The sequence below is a fragment of the Plectrocnemia conspersa genome, unplaced genomic scaffold, assembly GCF_051122295.1.
Source record: "Plectrocnemia conspersa isolate PC_06_02 unplaced genomic scaffold, ASM5112229v1 ptg000012l, whole genome shotgun sequence".
Classification (NCBI taxonomy): domain Eukaryota; kingdom Metazoa; phylum Arthropoda; class Insecta; order Trichoptera; family Polycentropodidae; genus Plectrocnemia; species Plectrocnemia conspersa.
Genome location: NW_028277176.1, coordinates 22,176,290 through 22,203,993, shown reverse-complemented (window position 1 = coordinate 22,203,993; position 27,704 = coordinate 22,176,290). Strand labels below are relative to the sequence as shown.

Genomic DNA, 27,704 nt, shown 5'->3' with positions numbered 1-27,704 from the left:
TTAACCGACGTTCAGAAACTCGTTTTGAACTTTATCGACGTGCATTATAACATACGGTTACGAGCGTAATTTACGCGCTTTTAACACGCATCAAGTTAAATAATTATCCGGTCGCCTTTCCACACATACATTCACATTTCATTTTTTATCGCCAGCAAAACTTTGGCGACGTTACAATAACGCGGCCATAATTTAGCGTTTATTTCCGCAAAAAAGCCGAAACGAATGCGATAATGTGTGCGAGCGGCAATATTCGATATTTTGGCGCGTGACACTTTTATCGCTTTCGGTGGTACGTGATAGCGTGGCTACGGCGTAGCGCGGCTATGCCAGCTACACCGGTAATGAAGAAGGAAGCCTTGGCGAAATATTTTTTATCGTTTTGTTTGAAATTCCGCCGACGTCGCTTTTGAAGAGGTTAACGGCGCGCCATAACTGAATTCGTCCGAAGTTCGCCAAAGAACGAAGCTGTCTCGCTCGCACGGAGACACAGTGGGGCAAAACCAGATTCTAATTAGAGAAAAATTACAACAATAAACATTTGTGATAATTAAGGATCCAGATTACAAAATAAAAATAATTTCAATTTTGTCAAAATATTTAACATAATAGTTATAATTTAAAAAAATAATTATTAGTATATTTTTAATTTTTTAAAATATTTTTTTAAATATTTTTAACGCAAATATTTGATATGTAATCTTTGTGTAATTTAATAAAGGTTATTAAAAAAATCAATAAAGACATTTAAAGAAACTGCTTCCAATTCGGCGGTTATTTTTCTTAATATTTTCTACATCCTGAGCTCTTCTCTTTATTGAATATTTTTCTCGCCTGACGTCAGATGATTAATTTCAACAATGATGTGTTTCAAGGAAATGCAATTATTTCACTAGTTTTATTGGTGCAGGATGTAACAATGATTATATACTCTTTTCCAAATATTTGTGTAAATTTGGTAAAATTAAATTATTATTCCTGTTATAATTTGAAATTATCATTTGGCTCAAAATATCTGCATTTATCAGCATTCTTACGTCATACTGATAAGGTTCACGCTTTTATGTTATCATAATTGGGTTTTTGATGAGTGTTTCTCAAGATGAATAAAAAATTATGTCTTATCATTTCTTGAGAAATTTAAATGTTTTTTTTTAAAATTCCAATTTCTGAATATATTTTTTTCTTTTTCTTTCAGTGCAATGTCTAATTTCATACATTGGCGACCACGTTGTTAATTAAATCAGTCATGATAGTTGTTATACTGTGGTTGTTCTCGAGTATTAGTACAGTGGTTTACCCTAATATTTTGTACCACAGTTTCAACGCCACTCTTGATACAATTCCACTTATGAATGGTTTTTTCTAATCCTTATCTATGTCGATTATCTTAAACATTGCAACAGTACCAATTAATGCTGCTGCTCCTATGAGGAATTTGATCTCAGAGTTACCTTAGCCTAGACAAGTTACCTTTTAATGTTAATAAAAATCTCCACAGATTTATATTATTTAATTTCAAAATTGCCTTATTCTATATGTTTTTAATTTCATTTGAGTCTTGTTTACTCTAGAGGAAATGACGATTCCATCTAGATAGAGCTGTACTTATTTGCCGCTGTCCCAAAATCGTCATAGAAAAGCTTTGCTACGAGTTTACCCGTCAATTCTTTGCTCTCGGCGCTCTTTGTCAGGGGCTACCGCGTCGCCACGATAGCTGACTCCTAATAATTTTCCCCATTTGCAACCTGGGGACCTGTACGGTCGTATACAGCTCTACGTACGTGCTAATCAAAAAATATAGACATATGCATTTATAGTAATAAATACTACTACACATAAATATAGTAGCAATAATATATTCTTTTGTAACTGTTTTGGGAATCGCTATACATATGTACAAGTTGATAAGATATCATATAAAATTACTAATTAGCAGTTCATTTGTCACACCTAAATCATTTTTCTGGTTTGCTAATTTTATGTAAATATCGCTGAGTTTAAAGGTTATCTAATAATAATCAGCACTGCAATTAGCGTATCTGTAATGAGATTTGCAGCACAAACCCGCAGATGTGTATGCACACGTCTGCGTACCACAAAAGCTTTACAGCTGTTAAAAATTAAGTTTATATAAATATATCAAATAGTTTACAGTTAAATGGTTAAAATTTAATAAATTCACAGTTGCATTTAAGTCAGGTAGTGAGTAAAGCGACATAGATTTCCGCTTAACATTAATTTATTTTTTAATAATATGTGTTTTATGATTAATTTGAAATTTCGTTTCGATTAGACAATAAAATGCATAAATTAATGATTTAAAAAAGATTATATGTTTTAATAAGTCTTTAGCATCGTTAGGATTTGTTTGCTCGCTAAGAAACACTTGAGTCTATGTATTTATGTAAATGCCATGTAAATCATACGATTAGATTTAAAATACTAGAAAGTGATTGATAATAAATAAATTAAATATTTTATCTAAAATCATAATAATATCTCATATAAAAAAATATCGAAATAATTGTTTATCCATTATTTTTATTTACAGCAATTTATATGCATATATATTGATTTAGGCTGTAACTGATTTTCAAAAATAATCTATTCATTTGTATGTGTAGCATATGTACGCATGTGTATATTAGAAATCAATTATTTATGTATCACAATGTTGTATGAATAAGATGTTCCGTTATAGTGTGCATTTTGGCTACACATTGTAGCCAAGTTGTATTAGCAAGGCGATTACATATATTATTCTTGGATTTCGGTTCACTGTGGGCGAGTGCAAAACGAGCAAGGGAGTCAAAGCCAGGGGTGAAACTTAAGAAAATAAGAAAATATTCCGCATCCGAATAGAAAAACTTTATTTTCACTTCTTCCGGCGGCGTCAACACATTTCGCGCCTTTTATTACATTTTCATGTTGTGCTTTGGTTTCTCGCCGCTTTTCCGAACCGCTCGTGCGGCTCTGGCTCTACAGCACACATACAGCACTGCTCAACTTTATTTCGGGTCATTTACTGGGGATATGAAAAAAGTATATTCTCTTTATGGAAACGCTTGTTTCGGGCTATATTTTTGCGATAAAGCCCTTACGCAGTGCGCTAGCGCTTCGAGATACGTACGTAACGTTGCATAAATGCGCGTATAAAAAGCTCCTCTTTGGATTGCGCGTATAAAAATAATGTGTTGTATATATTTCAATAATGGCAAAATTAAACATTGCCCATAAACACGGTAATATAATAATGATGATGGTGAAATAACACGTGTTGTGGTTTTTGATATGTATGTACATGTAAATGTTATTAAGAGCCTACTTTTACTACATAATAACATTCCTCAAACCTCAAAGAGTAATAAAGTAAGAAATGAAAAGCTTGTATTTTGCAATAGATAAAATAAATAAGTATCTTGTGTTGCGCTTAAACTAAGCTCGGGCATATTAAAAATTAAGATGTTTGATAATATAATATATTTTTTTTAAATGTTCCATGATATTCTCAATTTGATATATATATATACATATATATATATATACAACAATTTATTTTTATTAGGTTAATTTTAGATTTTGCTAGCTATAATATTTTATAAGGCTATATTTAAAATTATATTTGAGAAATCGCACAGTTCCACGAGAATGGAGTTTCCTGGCTTTATATTGAAAGACTGTCAGGTTAATCTCTTTGCTCCACTTCGATTAATTTTCAATTTGTCGCTTAAGACTTCTCCATTTCCTGATTTATAAAGATGTTCGAAAGTCATTCCGATTCACAAAAAATGTAATGAATCGTGTATCAAAAACTCAAAACTGGTTGACGTTCCTTCTTTATTTAATATAATTCTTCACAGATATATTGACAATCATTGTCGAGAAGCGCTAGTAGACATATGTACAACATGGGATTGGTCTACGTCTTACCTCTGTCACTAACTTTTTGTGCTTATCAATGACGTGTCAAAATATTTTTTTATAATACAGGTCGATGTAGTGCATACTGACTTTTAAAAACGCATTCGAATAAGTTTGTTTTACGGTCTTGTTAGCTTTTTCGCTGTATTTTGTTCATTCTGAAGTACCACAGGGATCCAATCTTGGTCCTCTTCTCTTTTTTCACAAATTCGGATTAACTCGCTTTAAAGTAAGAGTCATTGAGAATCATTGTGGATGTGTTCGATCGACAATTTACTACCTCTCGGCATTGTCAAGTGTCACGTTGTCATATTTTCTAAAGTAACTTGCCCAGAAAAATTATCTTACAGTTGAGGCAGATCTGTTTTAAGCAGAAATATTTACTTTGATGACGAGAGATTTTATATAGACATCGTAAAAACTTTCGATGCTCAGTTTCATTATGCGAAGCGCGTGTCACTTCAATAATTTATGGGCGATTCACGTTCTGTACAATATGCTAGTTCGTAGCGTACTCGAATATAGCTTAATTATCAGGAATTTAAGTAAATTCAAGTACTCTGTTGTTGAAAAAAATTTTGAAATATCCTTACAGAGGGAGTTCGGATGCCATTTTGATTAAAGCCTTGGGATACAGTTTATTAAATTCTCAGCGTAGCATCTACTCAATGAAGCACTGTTTAAAGTTGCTAAGAAGCGGTGTTGATAATGCAGCAATTCTTGGCGATTTAAAATGCCCTAAAGAGTCGCGATCGCGTCCCTTATTCCTAACCGTTACGGCCAAGATGTCAGCGCTTGAGAACGCTTCTTTTTCATGAGCCATCTAGTTTGAATAATATATATATTATTTCAATAATGATGAGCGTAAAAATGACAATTTTGTAAATAAATACTAATAATTTATTTTGGTGCGAATTTTGTATCTAAAATTCCATTTATAAATATTAGATCAAATTAAAAATTAATAAAAATATATACAAAATTTATCGAATGTATAAAAAGTGTGTAAAAGCAAAAACTATAAGTAAATTGATTTTATCTAAAAACATAAATATAAAGAATTATATTTATTTATCATTGTGAAAAAAAGTGCATATTTGTTCATCAGGATCAATATTTGCAATTTATTTTTCTTTATATGATCCTTTTTTTTTAGATTAATTTGAATATTTTTTAATACAATTGTTTTCACAAACTACTTAAAAATAAAATATTCATGTGTAGGAAATAATTTATTAAATTTAACTTAGAAAGACGCAGTTTAAAATCTGGTTGTTTATTATTTTTATTGAATGCTCGAATCGGAATTACAATAGAAGTAGAAAAAATATATATAAAAAAAGAAGAGGCTCAAACCCAATTTTTTTTATTATAAATTTTAGGACTTTAGTATTTTGGTAAAAAAAAGTGGAACGAAAATTAAAATTTCTTTCTAAATTGCATATTTTATTTATTTTCTGGACATTAAGCATTAGCACATATTCAACGTATGTTCAGTATTTGTATGCTATATTCGTAACTAATTATGAATTAATTATCTGGGTTCGTTCACAAAGCTTCTCTTATCCGTTATTTCGGGTTTTAGTGAAGAGGCGTGTGTAATTGATCTTCTGAAAATTTTTACTCCCACAAGAAAAAAGTTTTAAAAATAGCTACACAAAATCTTGTTTTTATGTAAAAATAAAATTTTACATAAAAATGTAACATGTTATATTTATTAGGAACATCTTATGGTATTATTTTTATTGTTCTCTACAGCAGTAAATTCTAAAATAAAAAAACAATAAAGCTCAGGTTCCACTTTTAATATTTAGGAATATGAATTGTTTTTTTATTTTGTAATTTTAATAATTGATATTATTAATGATTCTAAATATATAAAATTAGATAAATGCAAAGCCTTAGTTGTTAATCAGATAATATCGTATTACACGTTCAAAAGCTAAATTATTATATGAGGAATCTCTACGACATAATATATTTATATATTTACAATATCATGTTATAAATAAATCAATATTGAAGTAAAAACAACATGATATACATGTTAACTGTATTTATTTTATGCATGAGTATTAAATAAGTGTATTTTTAAAATGCTAATATTTATTTAGCCATTTTTATCAAAACATTCGGACTGCGGTGTACGCTTTCTGTTAATTGCGCTCGCGGAACTGCTATTCTTTAGCATTTCCATATTTTCGAACCGTTAAAAATTCACAATTCGATTCGGTTTTCACTGCGAAATTTATTCGTATTTTTAGAATACGTATTTCTATCTGCGCAAACCTTATTTTAGCCATTGAACCGAAAGTCGCCGCTTTCCAGGAAATCTAAACCGAACGGAAAATTTACCGCGTCGTCTGACGAGCTCCATCCACCATTATAATAACTTAACATGGGTATTTGAATAAGAGAAATGAATTTATGGCCGCTTCGGGGATAGCGGGTGGTTAAAAAAGCAGAGAGACAAACCCCCCGCGGCGTATAACTTGTAGTTCACGGAAGAGGCTCGTAAAACTTTTATACTTGTGCAACTTTGGTCGAGTTCTATCGTTTATTTTGCAGTTGCTGAGTGTAGTCGGTCAACTCTTCTCTTTGGCGTCATAGGGGTTTCAAATAGTTTAAAGATACAAACTAGTCCATTACAGTAGCACTTCAACGTATATTGCGTGTAAGAATCCTACGTGTCATACATTTCACTGGTTGAAAATATACGGGTGTTTTAGCCACAAACATTCTTGCATTTTAATATGCTACTTTTATATTATAAAATCATTATTTTATGACATTTTTATTAAATTTCTTATTCTTGGTACATTCTTTTTTTATTAAGCTCATATTTTTTACCTAATTTATTTATACGTAGAAAACCATTTTTTAATATAATTTTATTATCGGCTATTTAGAGATTATAAAGCGTAAGACATTTTACACTCTTTTGTAACTCTAAAGTAGCAAGAAATTGTAATTTTTTTCCATTTTTCATAATTATTTGAGTGAATATTTTTTATTGCTGTCATATTTTACATTTTTGTAATTTTTATTTAATTGATTTTAACAGCAAATTCTGACGCATGTCTTATTTTTTGTGATTAAACATGACTTTCTTGAAACAAAGATTTAATAATCTGATTTACATTTAAAAACATAGATTTTGAGCACTACAACAAAAAGCCCTTCTAATAACACATTTTAAATTAGTGCATACCTTTATTTATTTAGTCGTAAATATGTTGATTTATTTAATAATTAAATTATGACAAAAATATCTACGCAATTAATTTTAATGAATAATTAATTAACTAATCGCAAAGAATGATTTATGAAAAAGTTTTAGTTTTGTGTGACTTGTAAAATAAGTGTATTCGTCACGCCGACGTATGCAACGATTGCAAATTTGACACATTAAATAAATACATATGTTTAATTAACTATGCAAAGAAATACTTTAATCAATAAACAAGCTAAGACCAACAAGTTCATAGCATGTGTCAACCCAGTTTACAAGGGCTATATGTTGCCGAAGCTCTATTTGTTTAAATTATACTTTTTACATTTTTTTTATTGAGAAAGTCACTTTGCCATCAGACACTATGAAATTTTTTCATTCAGATATTTTACTAGAATTATCTTGAGTATTAGTCAAGACTTTTCATACTTTATGGTTTATGAACCCTTGGGGTGTGACTTCGTAGTCAGTGATGCGCTTAGTAGAACCTAGTTAGAGTTTTATTTGATTATATTTACATATGTATGTTGCGACAGACAATAAATAGCAAAATGTTTTTCCGAGCGGTGGTGGAAAAGTTAGCGGAGGGATGATGTCAGCAGACGATCCTCAGAATTTTTGTAGATGCCTGCAGCGAGTGTCTGGAGGTAGTTTTTCTTGCTGCAATGAGCATGTTTGGGAGTCTCAGGTCGTATCTTTGCGTCAGTCACTAGGGGCGCGCCTGCCAGGTGACTTTGAATCCCGCTGGTGACTGCTTTCTCTTCATCAGAGTCCGGGGCTGCAAAGCTTGCTGATCAATCGCAATTATGCAGCGATCATCCCGCTAATCGCTGCAGTTGCTTCTTAGAACAACGAAATAGGTATACGCTTTTAGAAAGCGACACTCGTTTGATGGGCCTCGTCCAAAGTCGTATTGCATTGCAACGGGAATCGCTGATTTATTATATCCGTAACCGTTTCGCAACAAAGAAATATTCTCTCAATGACGGAGAATTTTTAATATAAGAACAAAACTCGTGTTATTTATGTAATTTGAACGAGGGCTGTGTGGTTCAAAATCTTTTATGCTATTGTGTTGTTTCCTTATTAATAGATGATCATTTTGGTCACAGTAAATTAAACCATGAGAGACCCTTTCAAACGTGGTCATCTGTGTGTGGTCGCTACAGTAGCAAAAAGGAGCCACTTTACACTCTACGCCAACCCTAGTCTATCTCCTAAATTAAGTTCAAAATCTATAAATAACAAAGATAAGAAATTAAATCATATGTGTAAAAAAGGCGGGGGGTTGGGCTATTATTTAATTTAGAGTGACTTTTAAAATTGAAATAAAAATTTTGAAGATAGCGTTTTTCGCAATGATGAATGTTGATCTCACGCGAATGGTAATAAGTGATTTTAAATTACGAAATATGTGCTATATAAAAGGTAGTGTAAGAAAAATAATAGAAATCGTGCATGATATCATATATTGCACAATAACCACAAACTTTCAAAAGTCATTAATAATCACTCATTCATGGAAACAGTAATGTTAAAACGTTTGACTTCGTATTATATACCTTTGGAGCTGCTCTTTTTGGTATGTGTCACAAATAAGGGTGTTTTTTCAGTTAATTGGTTTTCAATTATCCTCTTCAACGACTTGTTAAAGCTTCTTTGAATGATTGATATTAAAGATGAGACCAGAAGTGGAATCTGTAATTTGCTTAAAATAAATTTAAATAAAACGCAAATCAGACTATTGTAGTCGAGTCATTAGGTAAAATTTAATGATTTTAGTAAGCCCTTTGACGGATTCTTCTTCACAGAATGGTCTAATGGCTAACTTTTCCGCGCATCCGGCACTGGTAAATAGAGACGCCCGTTTTTCTGCCCTCGAGCCGTCTTTGGCTCGCCATTTGCTTACAGAAAGGGGTAAAAACGGAAACGGAAGTCGATTTTTCCTTTGGCCGAATTATTCGCGGTAAATTGCGACGAACAATGGATTGTGCACGAATAGCGAAATTTATTTCGGCGATCTGCACTCCGCTCGCCGTATTATGCTATTTTACCCTTTATTTTTTGCAATCCTCTCCGATGTTTTTAGCCGATAGCGTTTTTGTACGGGCGACGTGAACCGCTTTGCATTCGCAAAGATAACGCCGGCAATTTTAATTAATGAATTCCGAAGCAATCGTTCGCAATTTTGCAAAGTTGTACCGGCCGCCTGGGGCAAAATAAGGTAAAACGACTAAATAGAACGAATTCTATTATATGTTCTGCAGTATCGAACGGATGGTTTGCATAGTTTTCATTTCAGATATTTTTTATTTGCCTCATTTTTTACGTGTTCTATATAGCTTTGTTTTTTTTACTATATGTTTCAGTTCGAATAGCAAACGTAATTTGTTGGAATGGTGGGTCGGTTTCGATGAGATAACTATTAACATTTTATGTGTAGGATAGTATTTAATAAAGTCTTTTGTGACTCAATATTAACGATGTTATAATGTAATATTTGAAATTCATATCATATTATAGGAATGCATATTTTTATTTTATTCACCCATGACCTCGCGTATAAGTGATGTTCTTCCTTCTTAGAAGTTGTAAATTTCTCTCGCTCGCTTTTTAAATGTTATTTCGCAATGAAAAATTTTATAAATATTTTGAAAATATATACAAAAGAATTCAAATGATTGAATTTACATGAATGGGTATAGTACCTATATAAAATATTTATAAAATTCTGAAGCAGCCTTGTCAATATATTTCACGGAGCGAGAGAGGTTCAAACGTAGTCTAAAATCATAGACTGGCATTTATCAATCATTCACGCTTTTGACAAGCATTCGATTCCGTAATTTTTCATACAAAATTGAGGCGAAAGTAAAAGCTGAATTATAAATGATGTCGCGAGCGACAAACAATATGTATTTACATTTTATTATATATGTCAGTTTTAGAAAGGTTGAATGTATCTAAGTTTTTTTGTACAACACTTTTTCAATATACTTATACATATTGTGCGAAATTACAAAGTTTCCAGTAACTAAAGTTTGCTTGCAGCAACTAATGGGTTTAACTTATAAAGTGAGGCGCCAGTTAGGGCAGTTCGTTCAAGACATTAGTTTGAAGTGCGCTGAAATATGAGTATTATTAAATTATTCTACCAGCTATATTTTGCGAGAGAAATAAAAATACGCTATAAGTATATTAAACGAATGAAATTGAATGGATGTTAACGTTGGGTAATAAAAATAATGAGTAAAAAACTCGTTATTATGGGAGACGATGAGCTTTAGATTATTTTAATGGAAGTAATAAAATTACTTTAATATAGAATGATATATTTTTGCGTATTTTCATAATATATACTTAATACATGATTATAATCATTTTTTAAATCAGCATACTATAAATTACATTTATTTAGGCTTAACTAAATTATATTGATTTATTTTAATTTTTGATTCGTGAGTGATTTCAATTACCCAAAACAGAATAGATACATTTTATATTCGCAATAAATATGTTTTACATAAGATGTAATAAAATAAATTTACCGTAAAATTTCTTAATATACCTCACCTATAGCTTCTGTTATTAACCTGATTTATAATATATAAATACATATATTACTTATAAATTTTATGAAGTTAAAAGTCGATCGATATAATGTCAGTTTTTTTTAAAATTTATTTACCAAACATAACTAATATATTATATATCCATATGTTTATGAAATTAGATAAATAACGCTTTATTAAATTTTCTAGTGATTAGAAGTATTAAATAAAATATTTATTTAATATTATTAAATGTATTTAATTACTGCAGAAATTAAAACATATTCGTACGGTTAGAATTTTCTCATAAAAGGAAACTGTTTCAACAGTACAACTGTAAATAGCGCTTTTGCTACGTTTGAAAGGTCATCAGGAACACAGAGAGCAAAGGCCAATATATCAAATGGGGTCTTATGCGAAAATAATAAATGTGTGTATGGCTGTAGTGTGTTTGCTTCGAATGTGAGATTGCTCTCGGCGTTTGACTGCTCCGGTTGACAATGAATCTGCGCGAATGCAGTTTGCGTTGTTTCCCTGTTGACATTTATATTTCAACGGAGCGAACAGAAAGGAAATTAATGTTTTGCATTGCTGCACTACAGCTGCCACTTAGCGACGTAACAGCCTCCAACTTTGCAGCCGATGTTAATTTCGAGTCCTGGCGGAAAATTCTGCGAGATCTTTCGTGGCACTTTGCAGCATTGCAAAAAAAGTTTGACCGCATAGTTCGATTGAAAACATGAATGTGGAGCACTTCTTGGTTCTATCCTAGACCTTTTTATATTTTTTATATGTATGATAAAAATATATACAGTGTATTCATAAGAAGTAGACAATACTAATACTACTAAAATCGAATTCTTGTGACGATCGCTTAAAAATCTTTGATTACATTTTTTAATTTAAAATATAAATATACACCATTAAAAAAATTTATAGTAGAACATATTTTATTTATAATTTGTATTAAGTCATCTCAAAATAATATATATATTTTTTTTAATGAAACAAAGAAAAATACTTTGAAATGTTTATTTTAATTTTAATGATTTAAAATATACTTTTTTTCTAAAAATATAATCTTCTCCTCCCTCTCATTCTTTTTATTTCTTAACCATAAAATCTTGAAGTCTAGGAAGCGTTTCATCGATCGACATATATGATAGTAGAAAGGAGCAAGGTGTAGGGAATAAAATGGATGTGATAAAAACTTTCAGCGAAGTTCCATTATTTTATCGAGAGGCAATTTTGACAAATGGGGACGCGCATTGTCGTATTGTAGAACTATTTGCCTTGTATTAACAAATGTAGGCCTTTTTATTTTCTCGTGTAAAGAATCCAGCTTGGTGTTATTGTTTGACCACGTTTAAAATTTTCCTAATGCGATCTCAAAATATATTGAGCCTGGGCTACAAGGTAGGGTTTGCTACTTGATCTTTAAATAATCAGTCTTCTACAACGATAGTTGACGTACAACACCCATTTTTTATCTTTGGTTATCAGATGATAAAGAAAAGGCGATACAGCTTCATGATTCAAAAGTTCAAGGAATATGCGTACTTGTTTTCTTTGCTCAATTCGCGTGGAATATTGTATTTAAGCATTTTCAATATTTTTAATGTGTCTATGCACTGTTTATTCAGCCAACTAATGAATAATTTGAGTGTGATTTGCTTTAATTCACGCAGTCAGGACTTCATCACCTATCTTTGCATCCAGGACTATTCTTGATATCATAATTTCTTTTGCCATTTACGAATATCTAATGAATTTCATACCACTTCACAAATGTTTTTAGATACCAAAGTTGCATATATATTTTTTAGAAAATCATATTATTAAGTTTCCTATAAATCGTTCATTAGGTAAAAATTCTGCCATCGTAAATTTTAAGACAATTTAAAATAAATAAAATTCAGATCAGTCAGAACCTCTCTTATTTGTGGTCCAACAAAGATTCCTACTTTTATTTTTGAAACGCTGATCCTTCTTTATCTCATCTCCATCTTTAGACAAGCTGTTGACATAGTTTTTCATTAAACACAATTTAATGTGTAAGGGTTAAAGAAGGATATCTTCAGATTTGAATAGAGGAAAATGGTCAACATTCTTTGCGCCAGTGATTAGGTGTTTTTTGGTAGGCGACTCCTTCCTGGTGTAATAATTTTTCCTGTCCCTAATATCCCACTCACACAGAAAAAAACAATACTCAATGTATCCCATTTGTATAACGAGTAATTAAATTTTATATAATCGAACGGTATGTTTAACCCCTCACGAAAAAGTATAACAATAAATGTTACATAAAATAGGTTAACTTCAAATCTTAATGTTTTTTATATATTTTTATTTATTAAATAGTAGTTTTTTTCTGATATTGGATAATATTTATTAAGTTTAGATATTTGTTTCCGGCCAACCATTTATTGCCAAGTATTGTCCAAATGTTACAATTTACGTAATCCCTATTTATGAGTTCTCCATGTCTCATATCATCCCATATTGCCGGCTGAAGGCTTCAAATGGGAATCCTTAGTGCGATATTTTCCGGAGATTTGCATATTTTGCGACTTTTCCTTGGGCACATACCCACTTCCGGGATTATATACGCGCTACTGCTAAACCATCGATTTTTTACGCACATAGGTACGCGTTTACAATGAACGACGGATCGGAATGAAGGGAAGCGAAACGAGAAAAATATAATCGTTTCATCGTGAAATTTCCATAACCGCTTCGCTCGCAGACGACGACGACAACGACGTGGGCGAAAAATTTATATAAACTTAGTTTTCTTCGTTCGGCTTGTTTTCCGTCCGTTTTCCGGCCCACTTCGTTTCCGCCAGAAAAATAAGAAGGACGAATCGTTAAGTGAAAAAAGGTGTAAGGAAAATTTCGCGTCCGACCAGGCCGGATATTAAAAAGGCTATTGCCGACGAATATTGGAATACTTGTGGCTAGGTGGCAATTCCTAGCGTTGATTCTTTCTTATTAGTATTTACAATGTTGTACGTGTACATCATACACTTATAAGTATTATAAGATTAACTAGATTATATAACAATTTTATTCAGCAAAATATAGTGTTATAATATTCTTAATTTTATAGAAAATAAAATACCTAAAATAAATAAATTATATAGGCGTGACAGTTACTTGAAGAGGCAAAAAGTTAAGCAGAAAAAGTTTGGACGCTTGATGCTACAAAAGTAATATAAAATTAAATGAAAGCCTATTTCAAGATCTTTCAAGATATTACTTATCTTTCTGACCAAAAAACATATTTCAAAAGTATGTCATAGAAAATTTAATATCAATCTTAAGCTTTTTAAAAATATACTTTTAAAAGGCAATATATAAATATTTAAAATAATTAAATATTTGAGCTATTTTAACTGAACGATAAAGAAATCATTAGTTTCTTACTTTAGAAATGTTAGAAAACTTATTGCATCTAGTGTAACAAAATAAACGCATGAGTTTAAAAAAGCTTGTTATATTTTTTAGTTGCTTCAATTAAAAATAGTCTTTGTACCTATACTGAAATATTTCAAAGGTGGTGGAGAAGTACTTTAATTGTTAAATTTAGATTGATTAAGTCTGCATCGTTATTTTAAAATTTTTTTTGTCAAAGTTTGTCAAACTTCTCATTCGGAATTTAAGCAGCTTTTGTTTCTCAAAAGGTCTTGTTAGCTTTATTTGAGTGAATTAAGAGGCAGTATAGAATGTGAGATTTTGATTTTGCTCATTCTGGAGTAGCGCAAGGATTTAATTTTGGTCCTCTGCTTTTTATTTTTCATCGACATATATGCTGCAATTAAAAGCTCGAAATATTTATTACATGCTGATGACATAAAAGTGTGCTGGCACAAATCCGGATTTAGTTTTTGAGCAAATGCGCATTTATTTTTTTTACAAATAAATTTGAAGTCACTGTGGAGATGATCAATTTACAATTGGCTATTTTTTATCATTTACAATTGTTTTTACATTTTCCATATCCCATTGCCCAGTGGATTTCTCTTATCGTTTAGGCGGACAGGTTTTAAACAGAAATAATTCCGTAGCTGACTTGAGAGTAATGTTTTAGCAAGAATTTGTACGCATATCATCAAAGTTGCTCTGATTCGTTACGCGGAGCGCGTGCCACTTTAATAATTTATTGTCGATATACGTTCTATATGATATGCTCGTTCGTTAATATCGATTAATTGTCAGGAATACCAGGAAAGCTAATTGGTTCTTATTGTTGTAGAGGATTCAATTTTTTTTTTCAGATAGTTCTACAATAGGGTTTGGGTCGTATCAAAATTTGTGTTTTATTGTCATTCTGATAAGAGCGTTGAGATACATTTCTGTGCATTCTCGGCAAAGCATTTTTTGAAGTTGCTAAGGGGCGGTATCGACAATCCGCCAAAGCGCAAATTTTCAGTTACGGACAATAGAGTGCTCTAGTGAGTCGCGATCGCGTCCTTTATTCTTCACCGTCGCGGCCAGAACGGCCGTGCTTAAGAACGCTTTCCTTACAAGCGCCAACCAGCTTCTCAACGAGCTTGATGTTTTTAGCGATAGTTATAGGAAGCTGGAATTTTTATTATGGAATGTACATAAAAATATATATTTTAAATATTTAATAATATTATGTGTTAGTTTGTGAGTATTCATGTGCGTGAAATATTGAAAACAGATTTTTTGTATAAAGGTTATCATGTCTATGAACATTTAGAAAGCCAATAAAATTATGATGGTATAGAAGTATAGCTTATTCCATTTATTTTAAAACAGTAAGACAAATTTGTTGTATTTTTTCTATAATAAATACTGGTGTGTAGCTAGAAGAGTGCTTTTGGCTAAATTCTACACATCGCTTAAGAACTTTTTCAATATTTCACCCAACATTTTGAAGAAGAATCTATGTACGCCATATATAAGCCGAGAGCGATCTAAATTGGGCATGTTAATGCGAAAAGTATTACCATATAAAGTTTCAAGTGTGTTTATCATATACAAAACGTGGAGCATTTGGGTTGAATTTTCAATTTGGGTTTAAATATTTTATTTAATATATATCAATGGTTGCTACGGTATTTTGCAGGTAGTGAACGTCGAAGGTTGTCGTCAGAAGATAGGGTTTTAAATAGGGCTTTCCCCGTCGATAAGCACCTTAGTCCCTTAGGGTTCGGTTTATTCACGGCTTACTCACGTTTTGAATGACGCGCTTTCAGCGATCGTGATTGGCCTCCGTTTCAGGTGAAAGACGACCCATTTTCAAATCCTAAATCCTATCGCTCTAATATCAAATTGGAAAAGTTTTATTAACGAACGGTCGTATTTTTTGTGTATACATATATATTTTGTCGATGAGCGAGAGCGATATCGTGTTTATTGCTTATATTATATATTATTTTCAGTCGCCATAATTTTTTAATATTTTGTCAAGAAGGAGCGTTGTTATAAAAGTTTAATATTGGAAGCTGGCGCACGTGCTTCGCAAAAACGTTTTGAAATTAAAACTGAAACGAAAAAAGCTTTGACGCTGTGACAAAATGTGGTGCACTGTTCGCATAACTGATGTATGTAATCATATGTGTGTTAAACAGAAAACTTTATGGATGTTTCTGAATTAAATAAAATATATTTTTAATAAAAATCATAGATTACGATAAAAAAATAACTTACATATACTGTGCTACTAATAATTATATTTTTATATTATTAATTAACTGGATATATAAAAGGCAAATTTTATTAGTTCGTGATGTTCGGACATTTTTATTTAGGTAATAGCGTAGTCCGTAACGTCTTAGACTAGTAACTCTTAAGTTGCGGGTTCGAGCCTCGGCAGCGGCACTCGAATTTTTATTTATAAAAAAATGCGCTATTAAAATAGAAACTTCTTGAAAAAATATTAAAAAATCGGCCCTAGCTGTAGTGACATCTATTGGTTATAAATTATATTACAAATAGTAATTTATAATTATTAATATAGATGACACAGATTCCCAGACTTTCAGTCTGGGAGTTAATATTACTTGTAGATATTCATTATATCTGATTGACTTACTCAGTTGGTACAGATTGACCCCGTTATAACGCATTGGGCTTACGTCTGTCAGGTTACAACGGAAGATTTATAAATAAAAAAATGATGATAAATTATTTTTAAATTATGATGTATGAAAATTGAGCTGAATTAGTATTATTATATCTAATCGTTTACCTTTTCATCTTATTATTTAAAAATAAACTTAATTATTTTTATTACTATTACTGTTATGTCTTCATCATTATTTTAGTATTTAAAATTTTGCTGTTTAAAGCATAAATCAGCTATTTTAAATAAAGCAAAATTTTCCTAGTATCAATTATATAAATTAAATGTCAAAGTTAAGCTAGTTGTTTCTAAGAAATAATGAAACCAAAGCTATATTTATAAACCGTTTCATATAAAAATTCCAGGAATTTTATAGCTGATTCTCGTAATAACGTCGTTTGCTTGTAAAAACAAGCTTCAAAATTAAAAATGCGGTCCGAAAAGCGCAACCTTATTGCGCCGAGCGGAATAATATTTCTCAAAAATAAAAAGATGAATAAAGAAAACGAAAGCACATAAAAATTGTTAGTGTCGAAAACGACGGTGTTACAGCGAAAAGCGCGTCTCTTTTCCTGCAAATGGTAGACATTAAAGCTAAATGAAAAAGAAATTAAGAGTTAACGATACAATGCGTCGGTTTTTATTTTCAGTTTTAAGGCCATTTCGTTACTCGTTTTTAAAACCGATTGCCGGAATTCTATTACGTAGTCTGAGTACACCATTCCTCATCGACAGTCGTTTATCATTTTTGTCGTATAATATGTCACACACTGTGATTGATCTTCATTTACGTAGATACAACGTGTTTTAGCTCATCCTTTTAAAGGTATATTAAAAATTGTTGAACTGCAAATTTCAATAGAGGGAATTCTTATAAAGAAATATTACTATAAAGTTTTTTCATAAGGTGTCACTTTAATGCTCGAATAGATAGTAATCAATAAATAGATTTTTTATATTAATATATTATCATAATGTTTATTTATAAATAATTAAGTAATACATGATTAATTAAGATTTAATCACTGAAAATAGTCCGTTTATTATATTCAGTAAGATATATTCCATAGTATATTAACGTCGTTTTTTTTATTAATAAGATAATATTGGAAAAGAAAGAGTTAACCAAACGTTTTTTTGTTGACGAAAATAATCTTCTGATTGAATCTTTCGGTCCGTCCCGTATATGTAGGCCCAGCCGGGGGTTTCGTCGTAATATATTTGTCATAAAAGAGACCAAATTAACTCTCTTGGGTCTGCTTGTACGGATGAAATTTTTCATTAACTTGTGTGTACAGATGCTAGAGATGCTTTCTTTTTTTGAAAGATAAACGCGTATGTGGCGTCGTTTTTTATAGTTTTATCTTTATTATATTAAACATATTATATGATATAAATAATAAAACTTATACAAAGTATAACAACGCAATAAAAAGATAATATACGAGTTATACTTTAATTTATTGCTGTATTTAACTATGGTTATAATAAAATGTATTTTGAGCAGTATAACTAATATTTATATAATAAAACATTCTGTTTTGTTTAATGAGAAGAAGCTTATATTTTATTTAATAGATCGGAAACTGTTTGCTATTTTTTATTATTAATTTGAGTAGTAAATAAATAACGAATTATTTGAGGCAGAAACTGTGTTATCTGGAGGCCGTAACTCACAATTAATTAAATCTTATTTTATTAAAATAATAGGGATTTTATCCATTCATTGAAAATATCTTATAGTCAGTTGATGGTGCAAAGTGTTTGGATGTCAACCTGAGCTCCTCTTAAATTCAGTCATATTAAAAGTTAATTGTTTTGCAGGCTGTAAGAAAACTATACCGGGTAGGTGTCCGATCGACTTGAAACGTTGTATTTTTATATTTTTGACCGAATCAAGCTCTAAATATAATTTATATAGTTTCATGTCGCTCTAAAAATCGCCTTAAAAACTTTTCGTTTAAAAGCCTAACCCAAATTTTGATTTGTAGTTCAATTTCTTTCATTGCTGCTTACATAGTCTGCATATTAACAATATCCAATTCAATTGCTAATAAACATATTCATATAAAGAATTTTTGGAAAATTCTAGTTATGTAAGTGCACATCTGCCTTATTGCAAATAAACAATCATAGCCGGGATGAAATTCGCCGCAACGCTTCGCCGGCAAAAAAGGGTGTGAAAATTTAATATTTAATAAAAACAGAGCGTCGTAGTGTTGATGAGATTGTTGAGGATCCCGCCGAGTGGTCTGCGAGACGGCGACGGTGGGGGATCTGTTATAGACAGAGGTCTCCGGGGGCCCTCCGGAGAGGGTTCCACTCTTTCAGGGGCGATTTCGCAACGAGCACTTTCAACATAATTCAATAACGCACACACACACACATAGAACGTTATTATTTTTACACTCAGAGAAATCGAAATCTCTCTCTCTTCTCCCATTTGTGCGTGCGTCAATGTCCGTCTGGATGAAAATAGACATTTCCCAATTATATTTTGTTTTGCTGCTTTCTGTTTTGTCGGGAGTTCCGAAATTGAGGACAAATTTAACGTGATTTAAATTGATTCATTATCACAAAATCCAACAAATTCAGTAACAAAATTTCTCAATTGAAAAATAAAATATACTGTATTTTTCCTTAGCACACTTTTCGTATCTAAAATAAATATAAAATCTATTGTATCTGAATAAATATAAAATCTATAATATTGCAATTTATTATAAATAATACAGGCTGAGCTTTTTATATTAAAAAGCGATTCCATTAAAACATTATTCAAAGAATATTTTCTTTTTAAGTATTTGTAATTGTTTTAACAACTCCAACAAAGCTAATTGTTTGATAAAATTAAGTTTATCAATTAAGTAGCAATTAAATGTTAAAATTATATCAACAAGTATTTAAATTGTAAATAACATAAGCTTAAAGGTCGACAGCGAAACGTGTACATAAATATAAAATTAATTAAAATACCTAAAGTAAAAACATTATTTTTATTTAAAGCTTTTATTATTGAAATAAACCGGTGTTTTGCTTTTTAGTGATTATTTATTTTATTGTTAGATTTAATAGTGTTTTTTATTTAAAAACCATTAGTTGCAAATATTTAAAAAAATTATTCATTCGACTCTAACCAAGTTTATATATGTCTACTCTTTTTAAAAAACCGTATTGTTAAATTTATGTTAATATTACATGAATGGCTTTCGCAAACTAATCACAGGTTTATTTGCATTAAATCTTAATCCCAGGCAATACAGGGTAAGAACCGCTAGTGTATTAAACATTAAGTTGTGGCTGTATTTGGTATATAGTGTGTCGTTTCCGCATTAATATAGATGTTGCGACATTAAAATGTTGACATATACATATGTATATCACAATGAATATTATTCTTAATTTAATTCATTATCAACCTTAGCTTTACGTCCGTGACATATCCTCTAACGACGCATTAATGCGAAAATAAAAAAGCATTCGACAATTATCATCCAGAGTCGTGTGCAGTGGATTTACGTGTTAGTTTAAGGTATAAATTTGTCAATTAATATAATTTGTAGGGTAAAACGTTTGCGGCATATATGCTCGGCCATTAAGCGTTGTTAAGGGTTGGTCCAACAAATTATCATCCATTAAGGGCGTACATACATACACAGTCGTATAATTGCGCCATTATTATACGACGTGTAATTTGCGTTAAAATTTAAATCGCGTCATGCAGAAATATGGCACAGATGACGCTGCATAAACTTTATGATGAAAATGTATGTATGTGCACATATATGATTGGTGTAATGCGATAGATGTTTGTGCGAAAGCGTCGGTTCGTGAACTAGTTAAGTGGCTGTGTACTCTGTAGAGCTTTGCTAAAGTCAAAGGTGTCGAAACGTACCCGTGTTTGCTTTAAGAGGTGATAAATTAAATTGTTTTATTCTTGACTTTAAGGTATCAGTGAGGAGGACTTCTTTCTTCGGATTTTCAAGCACTCACAGGTGTGGAGGTGCTTTGCTGAATCACGATTGGATTGCTACAGCTGGACACTGTGTAGACGAGTAAGTTTTATACTTTATCTATATATGTATACAGGCTACACACTTATTTTATTTTATTTTTTATTTTTTTATTTTTTTAGATTAAATTAAGACCATCGTGGCCTAACAGGTTACCCCAATGCGCCACGATGGTCGAAAACAAATTTTAAATTTATAAAACATAAAAAACGTATATATACATAAATAGAACATACTTAAAAATAATAAACATAACAAAAAATTATAAAATATCAAAATTAAATGATATAAACTGGATCAGATCCTCGTAGCTAACATTAAATAAGTCGATATGTAATGCCAGCGTATTAAGGAGCCGGATGGCCACAGCTATAGGCGAGTCGGCAAGTGCGGATGTCCTAGCCCTAACGGCCATCAAAAGAGGTCTCGATCGTGATTCTCGAAAATGTTCCGGAACCCAAAACTGGAATTCCTCGAGAATAGCTGGATTGTCGACAGCACCTTTTAGTAATTTAAAAAAATGCTTAGCGACATACAGCTTTCTGCGAGAAATCAGCGAATCATATCCCAACGCTCCTAAAAGAAAGGCGCTGGGATATAAGTACGGATAATAACCAAATGTCCTTTTGTAAAGGTATCTTAAATACCTTTTTTGAATTTTTTCCACTAAAAGGGAATATTTGGCTATTCGGGGATTCCAAATTATAGATCCCGATTCAAGAATGCTACGAACTAAGGTGTCATAGAGGATGCGAATAACTGACGGATCGTCAAAGTGAAAGGCATTCCTCATAACAAAGCCGAGCATTTTGGAAGATTTATCACAGACGTCGTGTATGTGTAGAGAGAACCTCCATTTGCTCTCGAAAGTGATTCCGAGATCTTTAATGGAAGTTTCTCTAGTCAAAATGTTACCACCGAGATGGTAGAAATAAGCTGATGGCGAACGGGATCGAGAAAATGACACAGTATGGCACTTTCCGACACTAAAGGGCAGACGGTTAACGGAAGCCCATCTCCACAGAGAGTCTAAATCACTTTGTAGAGAGAAGGAGTCCGCAACAGATCGAATGCATTTATATAATTTTAAATCATCTGCGTACAGAAGAAAACTTGAATTTTTAATTGCTGTATTTATGTCATTAATAAATAACACAAAAAGCAGAGGTCTCAGATTGGATCCTTGAGGAACCCCCGAAGGGGTAAAATATTCTTTTGACAATCGGCCACCATTGGTTACAAACTGTCTACGATTGCTTAAATAACTCGAAAATAACCGAGTTAAATTATCTGAGCAACCGAGGTTCGACAATTTTTTTAATAATAACGTATGACAAACTTTGTCAAAGGCTTTCTCAAAATCTGTATACACGACGTCTACTTGAATTCCGGCATCGAGAGAAGTTGTCACCGTTTTGGTGAACGACAGAAGATTAGTAACAGTTATATATTTGTTATTTTATAATAATGAGGTTCTTGCGAGGCAAACATAATTATATTTAGTTTTACAGCATATTTAGAATATTTAAATTTTTAATATGCAAATGAAACAACGGTTAATGCAACTATTTTTTAATCTCTTCAGTGCGATATTTCTAAGTTGTCTAATAAATTAAAAGCGACAATCTTCCAAGTAAACTTTTTTCGATCAAATTATGCAGCTATAAATATTTTAAAGAGTGCTTCAATGTGTAGTAAAAAACTGTATATAATTCTAAACCAGTAAATTTATAATCCTACAAGCTTCTGGTATAAGATACGCAGTAAAAATCTCTACCTTTCATTCGCTATATAAATTACGCCAAAGCCTTCACAATGGGAATTGCGTTAGAAAAACGCGCATATTTATAAAAAATATGCATCATACATATTTTACGGGGAGAAAAAAGCACAGGCGAAGAGTTATGACGCGATGTAAATCATCAAGTCTTTCTAGATGGAATAATAAATGGCGTAATATTTGTATTCATATTCATTGATATACGCCGCCGAGTAAGCAAAAAACGAATTTTCCATTCTATCTCCGTTTCGGGCGAACGCTCAGATAATAACAAGTCGAAATAAGGTGATACAGGTTGTCTCGGTTTTCATTAACGGCCTTTGTAACCTTAACGATAATGAACGCCTTTTAGGCTGTGTGTCACAGTCTGCAAAATAAATAAACGTCTTCATAGTGTTTTTTGATTAATGGCAAAAAGCCGTGAAAATCATTTTAATGTTTGTTTCGAGTCTGATAATATTTTTTATATAAATATGATTAGACATTAATGTATATTAGTTTTTCTACTATAATTAGTGATATATACATTTTTATAATACAGGAATTTAATAACTATAATCTAATTATTTGACTATTGTTATTCATTATTATACTTTAATAGTAATAATTTTATCAGAGCGTTCAATTAAGGAAAAACCACAAGATTTAAAGTAGTACTACTTATTGATTTACCATGTATTCTGTAGATAGATTCTCTGTTTATATTGAAAAGAGTACTATATTGTATTCATATGACAAATTATTATGTAAATGATTGCTCAAGCTATGCTGTTTATTTTATAATATACATTAAAGAGCATGAGTGATAGAAAATATTACTGTCGTACTCCTTACTTAATGAGCATTACATTAGTTTTATCTTATCTACTACGATTTTTGCCTTATGGTTATTATATAAGCTTATAAGTTTTTACTATCATATGGTGTTTTACTTGATTAAATTCATTCAGTAGGTATATGTTGTAAAACATACATTTTGTAGTAAAACTCACGTACAAAATAATGCTTATCTTGTTCCCAAACCACACCTAAAATAAAATTGTTATTAACTAATAATCGATTAACATTTAGTATAACTGCCTTTTAAAAGTAGCATTAGAACGTAACCCATTAGTGTTATTGAGTCAATAATTAGTAAGTACATTTTGCGGCGTGGGGTTTTTTGCTCTTGTAATAAATATCGATTCTAGTTATTTTTGTATGATTATCGCCGTTTTATAGTTTTGTCAGTTTATATACTGCAGTATCATTAAGCAGCTTTATAACTTTAACTAGAATATATTCCGGTTCAACTGCTTTCTTGCATATAGCTTTAGCTCAATAGATGGTGAATATTGACCTGAAATACCTGGGCGCAAATCTCATATGGACCTTAAGTGTTTTTCAATTTTTATTGTGGCTGGAAGAGCGCAATTAGTGATTAATATATAATTATAATTTCCGAATCTTGCAGATAATGATCGGGTTGATTATTTAAAATAAAGCTAGGTCGTATTAATAAGATATTAAATTTTTTTTACTAATGAGCTACTTCAGCTAATAGAAAATATCGTATTGATACTATAAAAAAACCAGTGAAATTACTTATTCTTCGAATAATCTTTAAAGCTTCTTATAGTTGCAAATATTTTTTTTATGTTTTTTATTTTATGTTTACGTATCTTTGTGCGTTTTCTGATCATGTAATTAATTTGCTTTTTAGGAAGGCAAATAATATATTAAGAAACATTGGTGATTTATTTAATTTTCATCTTCCAGTAAAGTATATTTTTTTAATGTTATAAAAATATTAAGTTATTAGTTTCACATCCAATATACATACATTTACGGAATTTAAATTATAAATGCTTATTATAAATTGTGGTTGTGTAGAGTGCAATAATTTTTCATCGTCGTTGTGAGTTAAGTGGGAATTTGTCAACAATAGCATTCTTCGAGCTCATATTTCGGACGTCTCTCTCATATTTATAAGAAATATATGTAGAAATTTGAAAATTCTCAAGCTAAAATGCACTTTGCAGCTCATGAATAGTTATTTAGCAAAGCATTGAAATATATAACGAATAATGCGCTACGCCTTCAGCATAAATATAATGCCGGTCATTTTTATAGTTTCGTAATGTGCTCGAGCTTCCATTTCTTTTGTGTGCTATTCTTATTTATATACGTTGAAAACAAGTTAATTATGCTTGAGTGCTTAAATATAAAAGGGCAATTTTTATAATAAGTTTATTTAGTCAGTTAAGGGTATAATGTCGCATCTCAAAACATGTGAATAATATGGGGCGGTTCTGACAGTAAACAGATTTCAGTTTTGTTTTTGACGATTAAAATCGGGCAATAGAGATTTGAAACACGCCCCTAAATCAGGTTGATCCTTTATATTTAACGATGATCTGTTAAAATTTATATTGGAATCAGAGCCTTGGCAAACCATCGAGGAATTATCACAGAGACTTGCATCTCCATGTTCCACAATATAGTAACATTTAAAACGGATTGGCAAAATAAACAGGATGGTTATTTAGATCCTGCGAGCACTATCCAGTGACAATAAAGATCAGCGGCTTAACATGTGCATTTCGCTATCGTTACGGAAAAAACGCAATCCGTTTTTGGATAATAAGTGGATAGTGTATGATAATATGACATGAAAAAACGATGGCTTTCGAAAAACCAAGTACCTTTTCCAACCCCTAAACCAGGAATGACACTTCATATTTGGTAGAATATGATACTGCATTATGAATTACTAAAACTGGGCTTAACAATTATTGCAAAAGTTTATTGAAAATAATTAGCAAGATTGAACAAAAAATAAAAAAAAATAAATGTCTGAATTTGTGTAAAAACAATGTTTAAAAATGTCCAATGGATAAGCTTCAAGTACTTTGGTTTGCAAACCATTATTATGCCTGCTCATTATACTTGCCCTATCATGTCTGTCCAAGCAATTTTTATTGAATTTGAAATTCTTCAACTATATTTACAACGTGACAATATTATAGCTAACGTCTGTAAAGCCAATAAACCGCTCTTGTACTTCACCTTTATAAACAAAACGTGAAACTGTTGAGAGCTGTCAGTTCGTCATTACATCTGAATTTCTTTTGGGAGCGTTGGAAATGGACAGCAACCAAATTTCATTTTATAAAGGTGTTTTAAAAATATTTTCTGAAAGTTTTCAATTAAGAGTATTTGGTTATTTGGAAATTACGATTTATAGATTCAGATTCAAGAATGCAGCGAACAAAAGTGTCATATAGGACGCAAATAACTGACTCATCAAAGTGATATGGGTTCCTAAAAGAAAGCCGAACATCTTAGAAGATTAACCGCAGACGTCGTTTATGTATAGTAAGATATTCAACTTGCTCTCAAAAGTGATTCCGAGATCTTTATTGGAAGTTTCTCTGGACAAAATGTTTCCACTGAGATTGGAAAAATAATCTGATGGCTATGAATCTAAATCACAGGAGTTCACAACAGATTTGAATAATTTTATAAGATAAATTTAAATAATTTTAAATCATCAGCATACAGAAAATTTATTGCTGTATTTATTTCATAAATAAATAACTAGAAAAGCAGAGGGACCAAGTTGAACCCTTGAGAAATATTCGAATTAAAAACTCTTTACAATCGCTTAAATAAATCAGCTGAATCATCCGAGCATTCAAGGTCTGACATTATTTTTAATACTAACCTCTGACAAACCTTCTTTTGAGAAGGTTTGTTAGAGGTTAGTACTAAAAATCTGTATGAATAATCTGATAGTGAATAAGGATCAAGAAAAATATGTCACTTTCTGACACTAAAAAGCAGACGGTGGACTATATATAAATTTATTATTTAATTTTTTTTTATATAAAATATAATATATACTTATTTGACTACCGATAAAAAAAGTTGTAGCCGAATTGGAACCCAATTTTTTTGGGTCTAGTACTTTAGCAACTAAGCGTTGATAGATGACAGGAAAGTGACTGAAATAGTGATACACATAATGAATGTTCTAAATTGCTTTTTTCAGCCTGCTGCTATCGCAGATCCGCATAAGGGTGGGTGAGTACGACTTTTCAAACGTTCAAGAGGATTACCCTTACGCGGAGAGGGGCGCCGCCCGTAAAGCCGTTCATCCGAAATACAACTTTTTCACGTACGAGTACGACCTGGCCCTCGTCAGGCTGGAGTCTCCGGTAGCCTTCGCCCCCCACATCAGCCCCGTGTGCCTTCCTGCCAGCGACGATCTCCTGGTCGGGGAGAACGCTACGGTCACCGGATGGGGGAGGCTCTCTGAGGGAGGCTCGCTACCTTCAGTACTGCAAGAGGTAATTACTTTACTATTTTTGCACACTTAATATTTTCAGCCGACGAATATAAATACTTGTCTATAATGTGATGTTTAGCAAATGTTGCATTAATCATATGTATGATCCAATACCATTATTTAAATTAATTTTACTTATGGTGGCTTCTGCAAAATAATGTGATGTAAGAATTAAAATATGTTTTTTAAATCAGTGGATAGAATTGGAATGGGGAATTTTTTTATGCTAAAAGCCGTTCTTTAAAATCAATACTTGATTAATTGATTTTAAAAATCAATTAAACAAATTTATTGTTATGTGCTTTTTACTTTATTACAAAACAGATAAAGAGCATGCTTTTATAATATTAATATAGTCACGACATAATCCTAGCGAAATACCTTTTCGATTTAAGCGGATTTAATACGCAATACGCTTTGCTTTCAATATGATAATACAACATAGTTACAATACTTGTGTTTGCTAATCGCTATATGTCACAAAAGTTGACTTGAGAGTTTAATATTATTATATTATCATAAGCAAAACATCAAAAAGAATTCAGCAAAAAACATTGTCTTGAATAATATGATATAATTGAGAACAAAACGAAACCTAGTAAAGAGTAAGTTATTGCGTAACTTAACCTATAACATGAAAAAATAATATCATTCCGAACATTTGTAAACGAATTTGCTATAACAAATCAAATTTCGCGTTTCGAGACGTTAACTCGCCTACTAAGTAATTGACCCGGAGGCTTAAAGCTTCAGTTGTCGCTTGTGCTTTCCACAAAATTC

General features: G+C 31.3%; 1 protein-coding gene across 1 annotated transcript in view; it reads left to right on the top strand.

Annotated features, from left to right (window-relative positions):
* The window catches only part of Sb (serine proteinase stubble), a 131,837-nt gene that overhangs the window by 92,379 nt on the left and 11,754 nt on the right, over positions 1-27,704 (top strand). The window contains exons 7-8 of the mRNA XM_088200034.1: positions 20,750-20,856; positions 26,628-26,925. Of these exons, the coding sequence (XP_088056160.1) occupies positions 20,750-20,856; positions 26,628-26,925 (405 nt within the window). The remainder of the gene's footprint in view (positions 1-20,749; positions 20,857-26,627; positions 26,926-27,704) is intronic.